Source organism: Tamandua tetradactyla, chromosome X (genome assembly GCF_023851605.1).
Source record: "Tamandua tetradactyla isolate mTamTet1 chromosome X, mTamTet1.pri, whole genome shotgun sequence".
NCBI classification, from domain to species: Eukaryota; Metazoa; Chordata; class Mammalia; order Pilosa; family Myrmecophagidae; genus Tamandua; species Tamandua tetradactyla.
In genome coordinates, this window is record NC_135353.1 from 28835045 (window position 1) to 28848011 (window position 12967).

General features: G+C 37.0%; 1 protein-coding gene across 2 annotated transcripts in view; it reads left to right on the forward strand.

Moving 5' to 3' along the window:
• GPC4 (glypican 4) overlaps nucleotides 1-12967 on the forward strand; it is a 136115-nt gene that overhangs the window by 85916 nt on the left and 37232 nt on the right. For both annotated transcript variants that reach the window (XM_077145956.1, XM_077145957.1), the window contains one exon: nucleotides 3264-3422. In XM_077145956.1, the coding sequence (XP_077002071.1) occupies nucleotides 3264-3422 (159 nt within the window). The remainder of the gene's footprint in view (nucleotides 1-3263; nucleotides 3423-12967) is intronic.

Below are 12967 nucleotides of genomic sequence, written 5' to 3' on the forward strand. Positions count from 1 at the left end.
CTATGGTGAATTTTAACCTTCGAGAGTTTCAGTTAAAAGTATCTTAATTAAAAGTATCTGTTCCCTTATTACTGAGATAATTCACTTAAATAGGTCTGTATTGGGTTCTGATTCTGACTGTGACGATGATTTTTTTCTGTAGGGGTGTTGAGTGTGATATATGTTATTTAGTACAGCCATCAAAAGGTCTTTCCTGTTGCTTTATGTAATAATGTAATAAGACTTTAATGGGGGAACTTTTCAGTTCTGAAACCAAGAGAAAACTTGTCACCTTTCTATTAATTACATGTCCCATGTGTAAAGACATTCCCTGCTCATGGATAGGAAGGCTAAATATAGTTACGATGTCAACTCTACCCAAATTGACCTACAGATTCAACACAGTACCAATCAAAATTCCAACAACCTACTTTGAAGACTTGGAAAAGCTAGTTACCAAATTCATCTAGAAGGGAAAGATACCCCAAATAGCTAAAAGCATCCTAAAATAGAGGAACGAAGTCGGAAGATTAACGCTTCCTGATTTTAACCTATTATAAAGCCACAGTAGTCAAAACAGTATGGTACTGGCGCAAAGACAGAAGAACTGACCAATGGAATTGAATCAAGGGTGCAGAAATAGACCACCAAATCTATGGTCAACAGATTTTTTAAAACTTTTTTTATTGTATGGTATTACATATATACAAAGCAAATAAAAAGCGATCGTTTTCAAAGCACTCTTCAAAAAGTGGTTACAGGGTAGATCTCAGAGTTTGTCATGGGCTCTACCATATGATCTCTCATATTTTTCCTGCTAGGTGTTCCAGAATATAGGAGGCTAGTGGGCTTAAATGCTTTTTTTTTTAAATTAATTAATGGAGAAAAAGAAATTAACCCAACATTAAATGCTTTTTTATCGTCATGATCGAGTTTTTTTTTAGTTCTTTTTTTGTGAACAATAGCGTATATACAAAAAAGTTATAAATTTCCAAGCACAGTACCACAACTAGTTGTAGAGCATATTTCTGACTTGGATATGGGTTACAATTTCACAATTTTAGGATTTTCCTTCTAGCTGCTCTAAAATACTGGAGACTAAGAGAGATATCAATTTAATGATTCAGCATTCATATTCATTTAAGACCTATCTTCTCTGTATAACTCCACCATCACCTTTGATCTTTCCATACCTCTCACTGGGGTTGTTTTGGACTATGGCAATTCTAAATTTTCGATATTGGAAGGGTCTGTCACTAATATGGGGTAGGGAGGTGGAACTATCTGATGTTCTGGAGAGGTATGGTCAACTAATTTTTGACAAGGCCCCCAATTCCTCTGAACTGTGACAAAATAGTCTTTTCAATAATTGGGCGTGGAAGAACTGGATATCAATAGCCAAAATAATGAAAGAGGACCCCTATCTATTAATTATATATCCCAAAGGCCTACTGTGAACTTGTTAAGCCTGTAAAGAGGGAGTTTTGTTTTTATTTTTGTAACAGAGGTGTTTCCGTAAAACCGAGCCTTGTAGCAACCTTCTTTTACTAATGAGGTCGAAGATATAATGCAACTCCACAGGTCTTGACTCTGTTATACATTTATTTATCTGTCTATTCATTTATTTGCTGTTAGTATAATTATCTGTTCACCAAGGGTTTCAGAAATGCTGGAAGAAGCATTTTGCAGCTTCTGGATGAGGAGGTCATTTGAAAATTATTTTTCCCCCACATCCTTACATAGCCCTTCAATACCACATACTCCATTTTATCACTTTCTGTACTTTTTAATCACCAGGAAGGAAGAATGATCAGGAAATATATGATTATTTAATTGTTTGCATGTGCTCACTTGACTACCCAGTCAAATGGCCAACGGAATTTCATCTGAAATACCACCCTCACCTCCCCACCCACAAAACAACTTTGTTATCTATTTTAGATGAAGGCTTATTTCTTACAGGTATGCACAGCCAAGAAGCACCAATGGCCGTGTTCTTGCCTATGGTTGGGTTTGTTAGAAAGTTTTGCTGTCCATCCTCCAGCACTTTGTTCATTGAACATGCTTACCATTGACAAGTTCACATGTCTGCAGTGTCACATGTCTGCAGTGCCATCTTGTTTCTTTTCTAATCCCATTTGTCTTCTATGGAATATGGACAGCAATATCAGAAGGAACAGTGGAAGCAGATCCTAGTAAAAATCTGTACAAAATTATATTGGCGTTACTTACATGCCAATTAATGTTGGAATGACTATAGCAATAGTACCTAGTGGGGTTTAATTTTGAGTGACTATAGCAATAGTACCTAGTGGGGCTTACTTTTGGGGTGCATCACATTCATTGATCATTATGAGGGAGAAGTAGCGTCACTTCAAAGCACAATTTTTGTTCTATTGAGAGTCAGGGAGGAGGTGGTAGTTAAGAGAGAAACTTATAGAACGAAGCCCTCCAAAGCTTCATGTCCAAACTGGTGCAGACTAGATACATTTGGGGTCGGGGAAGGATATACTTTGTTGGTTGAGCTGCTGTGGAGTGATGATTTGGGACATTTTCCTTCACTCTTAGAGCTATGTCACTAAAAGAAAGATTCTGTTTAGACATTGAAAGTCTATTGGGGTGAATAGCTACACCACGCAGAATTATAGGATATAGTCTCTGTCACCTGCCTGGAAGACACTGGATTAGAAAATCTTAAAATTGAAAGTTGTTTGATATGTCCACTTTGTGATTTCTCATAGACTCAAATTATCCAGTGTGAACTCTCATAGGTTGTTTATCACAACCATTGAAATGCACTTATCCCATCGTATCCCCACAACCTAACTGTTGCTATTTTTATGTTTGCTCAACTTTGGTTGTTGCTACATATTTTATAAACTGTTAAGGGTACCCTTTCTTGGAGTATAACTCCCAAAGCTAGAAAAACCGTCTCTTGTTTGCTTGACTTAGTGCAGTGTGTAGCATAGATGCTCAGGGAACTTACCAGAGAGGCAGGGGTTGATTCTTAGTGATGTTCTTTAGTGGACCCACCGCTCATCCTATTGGTGTAGTTATTTCCCTGATTTAAGTTCTTTTGTCTTTTGGAGGCAACTTTATTATTTTTCTTCAAAATGAGAGTCAGTGCTTCTAGGTTTCATGAAACTTTCAAGGTTCTGTGTGATGCCTGAGCCTTTACAGGAGCTTCACATATCAAGATGAACCAGAGTGCTGGCCTAGAGCAAGCCTTCTCTCTTGGCCTTGATGAATGATCATCAAGATTGATTGTCTTTTTTGTTTTCCAGGTGATCATTTGAAGGTCTGTTCCCAAGGTTATACCTGCTGCTCAGAAGAGATGGAGGAAAAGTACAGCCTGCAAAGTAAAGATGATTTCAAAAATGTCGTCGGTGAGCAGTGCAATAATTTGCAAGCAGTCTTTGCTTCCCGCTATAAGAAGTTTGATGGTGCGTATTGCCACTTTGTTCCTAGCATACGTTGGTACTTGCTTTATCCTTGATTTTGTTTTCCAACTTTACTTAAGTCATATTTAAGAATTGACAGGCTCCTCCTCAGGTACATTTTTACGATTGCTTTTTCACATACAGCTCCTCTCTATTTCCACAGTGCTCAAGTTTTCTTCCAAAATGTTCTGCTCGCTGATTCCTAGGGGCAAGTTAGTCCTGCAGCTTAATTGCTAGACTCCTCCTGGATGCATTAGAATCTATATGGTAGGCCTTATGGAAATATGCTCACAAGGAGCCAAGAAAATAGATTAAAGTGTTCAGTTTAAATGCTTTCATTTATTTTCTTGGGTGAACATGCAATAGTGCTTTTCACGCAAGTCACTAAAAAAAAAAAAATCTTCCTAATAAAAAGCAGGCATCTGAAGACTGTCTTAGTCAAAATAACCATAGAGATTCTGCAGATGCTGGGCTTCAAATTAAATTTCAAAAGAGATCCCCCAAAGACAAGTAGAATTCCTAGTAGCTCTGCAGAACAGAGACAGGATTAAAGTTGAGCTCGTGAGTTTTCCATGCAGCAGTGGCCCAGTGATATAGTCTTCATATCACCAGCCTCATTCTAGCTGGCACTCTGGCTTAGTCTATCTACATAAAGCCGTGACAGAACCCGTTAGAACTCTCCATGCCAAACACCACAGCTCACGTGCACATTTTCTTTCAATAGCGAAGAAAATGACCAATGGGAGCCAAGTGAGAGGCACTTTCACCACTTTGTTTCTGAAGCAAACTTCCAGACAACAGACTTTTAGAACCAGATTTTGGGGTCCAAAGCACTGCATGAGCGTTTTTTTTCTGGTGCCGTGTTCTCAGTTTGAAGATTGCTGTGCATAGATTTAACTTTAATAGGAATGATTTCCTTTGTGCCTGTTTTAAAGGCCACTCTAATTACATAGTACCTTTGAAGCATGCTTTTCTGCATTATGTGTGGTGAAGAAGTACAAGGCAAATTTTCTAGATGTGAAATGTCTGTATATTTCTGCAAAGGGCTCGTTACCATGGTGAGAAGTTAGACTAAATTAGATTTGATAGAGCTGATGAGGCAGTCCCCAGCTAAAGAACAGGTTGTTTTTCAAATTTGGAGGCATTGAGATTCATTATTAGGAACATAGTAACTAATTTCCTGCGTTACAGTTGGGTTCCCAGGCTAAACCACAAAATCATGTTTAATCTATAATGTTGTTAAACTTATAATACTGCCTACATAGTGTTCCATTTATCCTCCCCATCTTTTCAAGCATCTTATCTGCAAAATTGTGTTTACTTTGCATCTCCTTTCCCTAGATGGAAATCGTTTATATATTCATATATCCCTTTTCTCATACCAATCTACTCACACTCATGCTTAGTGCTAAACATGGGTTTTACTGGCCATATAACTCATGAAACCACCTCTGACTCATGATCACTATCACTGTAAAGAATGGTTTTCTCTTGACTATTGCATTTCTCAACCATGGCAGTAGCCTAAGCCTTTTCTATTCCTTTGAGCAGCAAACTGAGATCATCTATGAGATGGAAAAGTTGGAAAATTGAGATCTCAATATTTAAAAGTACCACTTGGGGGCTTCATAATGGAATTTTGGAAGAAAAAAATCCTGCTCTTTACAGTAAATTGTTCTATTGGCAAAGTGATGCATGGGAGAAAAGCTGTTTCCAAGTTGCAAGTTCTTCCAGGTCACCTCATCTCTTTTTAGACATGTCACTTCTTCATGTGGAGGCCACAACATTTGTGACTTTTCCTGCTGCTTTAGCTCTTTTCCCCATTTTTCATTCCCCATGGTTTTATAGCACTACTCGTGTGACTCCAACATGCAGTTTTTTAAAAAAGCCATCCAGAAAAACTTTATCAGTAAGTGTTAACATATGTTTCTTTCCTTCTTTTTTTTTTAAAGACAGTTTCTCTTGCCTTTCCCTCCCAGGCTTCAAATTCAATAAATGTGCTCTCATGGTGCCTTTATCAGTTTCAAGACTTGTCAGGAAAAATAATTACAAAACTCCAATTCCTTTCCTCTGGCTTTAAATTACAATGTGACACAGACAATAAAGTCCGTGAACTCAGACTGGAAATTTTTGGTAGGGCTAATAGCTGAAATGGGTCTGGTCGGAAGGTCAGAACAGAATGGGGATGTGTTGCCCATTCTTCTCAGTCTTAGGTTTTTTGAGGAAATGAAATAATTTTGTATCATAAAACCTCAACTGGCTGGACCAGCCAGCCAATATCCTCAGGTTGGTGCTGCATTTATAGATTGGCTGATGGATTTTTGTGGATGGCAATTAGGACGCACCAGTGTCCCTCAAAAAGCTTAAATATCCAGGGATGTTCAATGATGTTCTGTAAGGGGGATCTTTTGTTAACTTTTAGAATGCAAGGGTGACTCTTTCTGTCAGAGAATTCGCCAAGTGATTATAAAAGTCACAGGCGTTGGTGTGAATGGAAGAGAGAGGGACGTGGGCAGTGTAAGAAGATGGACGCTCAGAAACTAGGTTGGGGACAAGTAGTGAAGAAGTAGCAAAAGCACCTGTGGAAGCAGGCTGGGTCAAGCACCTTCAAAGGAGCATGTTTTTTCCCCCTCTTTTCTATTTTTCACTAGAGAAGTTTACAGAAAAATCATGCAGAAAATACAGTATTCCTATATCACGCCCCCCCCCCCCCACTGTTTTCCCTATTGCTAAAATTTTGCATTAGTGTGGTGCTCTTGTTACAATTCAACTTTTGTATCTGGTTTATTTCGCTCAACTTGATGTCTCCAAAGCCCATCTATTTTGAAGCATATATCAGAACTTCATTCCAAAGGAGCGTCTTTTGCCATCTCCAAGCTTACTTCACACGTCATCAAAACTTGAGTCACACGTGTTTGATGCCATTTCTTTCTAAGGAGGGAACAATTACTTTTTTAGAGAATTTATTTATTTATTAATTAAAAAAATAACAAATGAACTAAGACATTAACATGTGATCATTCCATTCTACATATATAATCATCAATTCACAACATCATCACTTAAGTGCATATTCATCATTTCTTAGAACATTTGCATCAATTCAGAAAAAGAAATAAAAAGACAACAGAAAAAGAAAAGATTATACATATCATACCCTTTAACCCTTGCTTTCATTGAGGGAACAATTACTTTTGATAAACTTTTTCAATGAAAAATAGGTTGTGGGGCTTTTAGGGGTTAGTCTTCTTTTTTCAGAAATTAGCTGATTTCCCAATTTTCCATTATTCTGACTTTTTGGGGCAGTTTGTTTTCAAGGATGAATCCATTTCCTAGTTCTCTGAAGTCTGTTTTTGTTCTACTCATTCAATTGTCTAAATCAACTATTGGAAAAATTAAAAAACAATTAAATAAAATTTGAAAACAATTAAAAAATAAGTTTTTTTTAAAAAAAATTAAGAGTATCTACTTTTGCAGACACATGCAGAAAGTGAAGTTTCCATATGTTCCCCTCTTATACACAGTTTTTTTATTAACATTTTGCATTAGTGTGGTATCTTTGTGACAATTCATGAAACAACGTTATAATTATACAATGGACTTTAGCCCCTGCTTACATTTGTATTCATGCACTGTGTTGTACATACAGTTCTATGGGATTTTTGTGTGTGTGTGTGTGGCTAACACACAATTCATTGGTGTTAATTACATACATGAGGATGTGTCTGCATCCCATCATCCATTGCCAAAACTTCCATCATCCCAAACAGAAACTCCATACCAGTGAAAGATTAATCGGTTAATTTTGTCTTGTTTGCATGTTGAAAGAGACCATGAGTCTATAAACCAGTTTTTAAGTTATAAATCTTGCCTACATGGTATGTGTATTTGTACAGGAGAATGCTTTCTTTGGCATCTTTCTGCTCTGCCCCCGGATATTAAACATGTAAATTTCCCATCTTGTATATGTATACCACTAAACCACAAGCTTAAGGACTCATCTTTTTATTTTTCTATGGTGCATTCTTCTTTATCCACTCTTTAAGCAATGACATTCAATACCAGAAATCCACCATCGTAGGCTGGGGATGTCAAGAGACTCGATTCTGACTGGGACAGAGTCAGCTGCTCCCCCTCTTGGCCAGTTCTGAGATTCTTTTTTTTTTTTTTTTTTTTTTGAGTAGAACTGCTAATTGACACAGCTGAATCAGTTGTCTCATAAATATGCTAATCAGACACTCAGTTCTTGTATTGAGGATGGGGAGGGATGTTGGAATGAATTGTTTGGTAAAGTATAAAAGTGGGGCAGAATCAGTGTTTGGCGACTGCAATATAGAAAGCGCCTCCCATAATGTCTGGCATTTTGACTAGTTGTTTTTAAAAGAACTATAGAAGGTAGATTCAAAAGATTCCGCTGCCATGTTAAATATATTTCTAAGCTACATAGTGAAAGTGATGTGACAGCTACTATGACATTGCTTAATAACTACCTAAATCAAGCTGTTTGCTAGATTTTTTGCATGTTAGAAGAAATCTTCATGAAATAGCTAGTTCATCGGAAAGCTCCTTTATTTTTGTCATATTAAGTCCAAATTTAGCAAGTTTAGAGGGAGGCAGCCACATGGAATTGTCAGTCTGGCTCTGCAGTTAACCGTGAACTGGGGCAATTAATAAATTAACTGGGTCTCAGTTTTCCCATCCGTAAAATGAGGGGGTTGAATTAGATGCTCTCTTAAGTCCCTTTAAATTTAAAAAAATCTGTGAATCTTCTGTACATGTAACTAGACCAGCTGCTTTGGGGAAAGGTCTTACAAGATGTTAATTAGCCACCTGTATGATACCCTCTATTTTCCCCAATCATTTCTTGACTCTCAGCTGCTTTCACTCAGTCTTTGAAAACCCCTCCCATGAGCCTGCAGCTTGTCAACTGGAACAATAGTAGAAAATTTCTGAATTAGCTTAAAAATGCACATAAGAGAATGAATGGTCCTGCCTTGTTCATGGGCCAAGTGTAAATCAGAGTAGCCACACTGCCCTCAAGCCTCCTCTTTTCCTGTCATTTCACAGAGGCAAGGCATGGAGCACTCTAAGAATTCAGACAAACTTCAGCCTGTGTTTGAATCCCTGACCAGGGAATTGTCCACGGTTCACACTGGCCGTTACTTCGTTAGGCCAGTAGGAAAACCAGTATAGAATTGAAGGTGTAAAAATTCATAGGCTCATGAAAGTAATGACCTCAGAGGGAGCAAGCTGGCCACTTACTTAAAAGACAAATATTTCCAACAAAGCTTCACGGTCATTAGCTGTGCTGTAGTTTCTAGAATTTTCTAAACCCTGTTAGCTATGTGGATTTCTTTTTGTCCTTTGCATAGCCATACTTAACTTCCTAAAGGCCTCACGAGAGGTTTTCAGGGCTAAACAAAAAAGATCTCAAACATCTTCAAAGTAAAGATGTCATAGAAATGTATCACGTAAAACAGAATATTGGTTTTTTAAGCCCCCCCCCAGATTTAATTCAGTAGGAAATAATTCTTCTTTAAATCTCTGTTACAGTACAAGTGGCAACATTTCAACCTATATGGAGAATGCTTCTGGCCTTCTGCAAATGTGGTGTTCTTTTCAGATCATGCTAATTGTCATTGATTTAGTTGGAAAGCACTGCTACTCTTTCCTTTACAATTCTATTTTCTTTCCCTTCCATGCGTAAGGAAATAAAATACCAGGTATTTTTGTTAATTCTTTTATAACCTCTCTGCAACTTCAGGAGAAGGAGCCACTGCTAGCTTACTGTAATCAAATCAAGAGCTCAGACAAAACACATGCACACATTTCTTTATTAACAGAGGTTTTCTGCCTTTTGAGTTGTTATATGAAGCGTGACCAATTGTGGCTCTTGCATTGGCTATCTCTTCCGATTGGAAATGCTTGTGCAGCTTCCAAGGAACCCAGAGCACTTTCCTTTTGGGCCTCTGATATTACTTCTGACTTCTTTAAGAAGACGTGACATCAGCACGAAGCAGTTGATCTGTTTGGAGGCTAGTAAATAAATAGAGCTTCAGCTAACTGCTTTTATCTACTTTGTTGGTTCATTGCACTTTGAGCTTGGTAGTTTGGAATGTTGTTCGTTTCTATCCACCCCTCTTCCTTGAGTCTGTCTGTCTGTGCAAAGAAAAGGTTTATTTGAGGTAGTGCTGACTCCGACTGATTGACTGGGAGAATTTCTATGTTAGTCTCAAGGTTCAGCCCTTACTAGTTCATTTTTCTAGCTGGTTACCAATATCCTCTCTCTTGAAAGAATGAGCACAGCGATTGAAACTCATAATAGTATGATCCAGACAGCGAGAGTGGTTACATGGGCACGCCTTTTCTGAAGATCTGTTTGGCAGTATATATATGTTGAAAGACTTGAAAATGTTTATACCCTTGGACTCAGTAATTCCACTTCTAGATATATAGTCCAAGGAAAGATAGATCTACATAAAGATATATGTCTGAGGATGTTCATTGCAGTATTGTTGTACTGGTGAAAAGTTTGAAATAAGCCTAGATGCCCTGTAATAGGAGAATGATTACATTATGATCTATTCATATGGTTTCATATTATGCAGCCATTAAAAATATTTCTAAAGGGTTTTTAATGGCAGAGGAGATGCTAACTATGTAATGTTACTTGAGAATGATGTGAATACAGAAAGGTGTCCACCATGTGACAGTATATTTTTTTGTAGGTAAAAGGAGGGAAATTGGATAAACTGTTATTGCTATCTCTCAGTGGTGGGACTATGGGTGATTTATATTTTCCTCATACCTTTTCATGTTTTTCAAATTGCTATACCAAGAAAATGCTTTTTAGAAAAGGTATTGTATTTTTTCTTATTAAAAATTAGGAACTGGTGGCGTAGGAATTTGGTAATGGTTTAAAAATAATATTCTTTCTTTTCCTAATTGTTAATTATTGCAATGCTCATTGCAGACAATTTGGAAAAATTAGGCATATACATGGAATGCTCCAGTGATTAATTCAAATGAAAGGAATAAAGGGAAAGTTGTTTTTGAAAGCATGAAGGAATACTACGTTTGTGATTATAAAATGTCCCTGAGGGCCATGCAATGGTGGCTCAGTGGCAGCGGGTTTGATTCCTGGAACCTGCCCATGCCAAAAAAAGAAAAAAAGAAAAAAATAAAACTCACTGAAAAAATTGGAGGAACAAAATTGAGAAATCACCCTTGATGCCCAACACCCAATAATCACCATTTTATTTACTACATCTTTTTCTTGTGCCCCTAGATCACACATATACCTGCACACCCATTAGAATCACCTCGATTGTGCTGTCTTGTGTCCTGGTTTTTCTTTGACATTAAATCTTTGACAGATAGAGTCTTAGGAGGTTTGTATAAGAGGTTAGTTATATGGTACTCCCTCCTCTTAACTCCTCCTTCTCCTTTTTCTGGTCTTTTTTCTCTCTCTCTCTTTTTTTTCTTTTGTATGGTGTATGGTGGGGTCAGATTTCATTAGTTTTCACAGCATCATCTGTTGAATTTTTGTATGTTTGTTTTTTTTGAGGAGGTGCATGGGACAGGGAATCGAACCTGGGTCTCCCACATGGCAAGCGAAAATTCTACCACTGAACTCCCCTTGCACCCCCCTGGTTTTTTTATAGGTGTTTAGTCATATAAATTTCTTCCTATGTAATGCTTTAATAGCATCCTACAAATTTTGACATGTGGCATGTCCATTTTCGTTTTAATTCCTTTTTTTAGCACAAAGATGTATAATTTATAAAATAATTATAATCTGTAATCTCCCAACTTGAATAAACTGTTAAATTTTTCAAAAGACACACTGATGCATTCTCTTATTCAGAAAAACAATACAATATTAAAGGCTTGAGTCCCTAATTTCCCCAATTATTCACACAAGGATTTATGGACTTTGTACAGTCTCTCTTAATATGTACGGAATTTGGAAATATTCTTACTATAAGTTTTAGCCTCCTCTCTTTGACGTTAATATTATCTAATTTTTTTTTGAATTTTTCTTTGACCCGTAGATTATTTAGAAGTGTGTTTTTTTGGTTTGGATATATTTTCCAGATATCTTTCTGCTACTGATTTCCTTAGATGCATGCACTGATTATTACTCACTGAATAGTGAAGTAGGATCTTCTGCACAGTCCTGGAGTTCCCTCTCTCTCTGTGCTGCTTTCTCCTCTCTAGTTCTTTGTTCTATGAACTTTCACTGCCTTGGTCTCCCTGACTTCTAGTCACATCTCATTAACTCAGAATATCCTTTGGATGCCTTCTGGGTTCCCCTCCCGCATCACGTCCTGGAAACTCTGCAAACAGTAAGTTGGGATAATTTAGGACTCAACTTGTTTCTATCAAAAAAGGATGTTGAATTTTGCTGAGTGCTTTTTCAGCATCAGTTGAGATGATCATGTGATTTTTAACTTTCAATTTGTTAATGTGCTGTGTTACATTAATTGATTTTCTTGTATTGAACTATCTATCCTTGCATTCCTCATATAAACCCCACGTTGTCTTGGTGTATAATTATTTTAATGTGTTGTTGGATTCAGTTTACAAATATGTTGCTGAGATTAGGGAGATCGGCCTGTAGTTTTCCTTTCTTACAGCATCTACCTGGTTTTGGTATTAAAATGATACTAGCTTCATAAAATGAGTTAAGTATAGTTCCTTTTTCCTCAATTTTTTGGAAAGGATTGGGCAGAATTGGTGTTAGTTCTTTTTGGAATGTTTGATAAAATTCCCCTGTGAAGCCCTGGGCTTTTCTTTGTAGGAAGATTTTTGATGTCTGATTGGATCTCTTTACTTGTGATTGGTCTGTTGAGATCTTCTACTCCTGAGTCAGTGTAGTTTATTTGTGTGTTTCCAGGAAATTGTCTATTTCATCTAAGTTGTCTAGTTTGTTGGCATATAGTTGTTTATGGTATCCTCTTATGATTTCTTTTAATTCTTTAATGTCTGTTGTTACACATCCTTCTCATTTCTGATTTTGTTTCTTTGTATCCTCTTTTTCTTTGTCAGTCTTGCTAGTGGCCCATAAATTTTTATTGATTTTCTCAAAGACTCAACTTTTGGTTTCATTGATTCTTTCTGTTGTTCTTTTTTTCTCCCATTCATTTAATTCTGCTTTAGTCTTTTTTTGTTTGTCTTCTATTTGCTTTGAGGTTAGTTTGCTATTCTTTCTCAAGTTCCTCCAGGTGAGCAGTTAAGTCCTCGAATTTGACCTTTCTTCTTTTTTAATATAGCCATTTAGGGCAATAAATTTCCCTCTCAGCACAGCCTTTGCTGCATCCCATAGTTTTTGATATGTTGTATTCTCATTTCCATTCATCTCCAGATAGCTACTGGTTTCTCTAGCAATGTCTTTTTTGACCCACTGGTTGTTTAAGAGTATGTTATTTAATCTCTATATATTGTGAATGTTTTCATTTCTTGGTGGTTATTGATATACAGGTTCATCCCATTGTGATCAGAGAAAGTGCTTTGAATAATTTCAGTGTTTTGAAGTTTATGAAGAC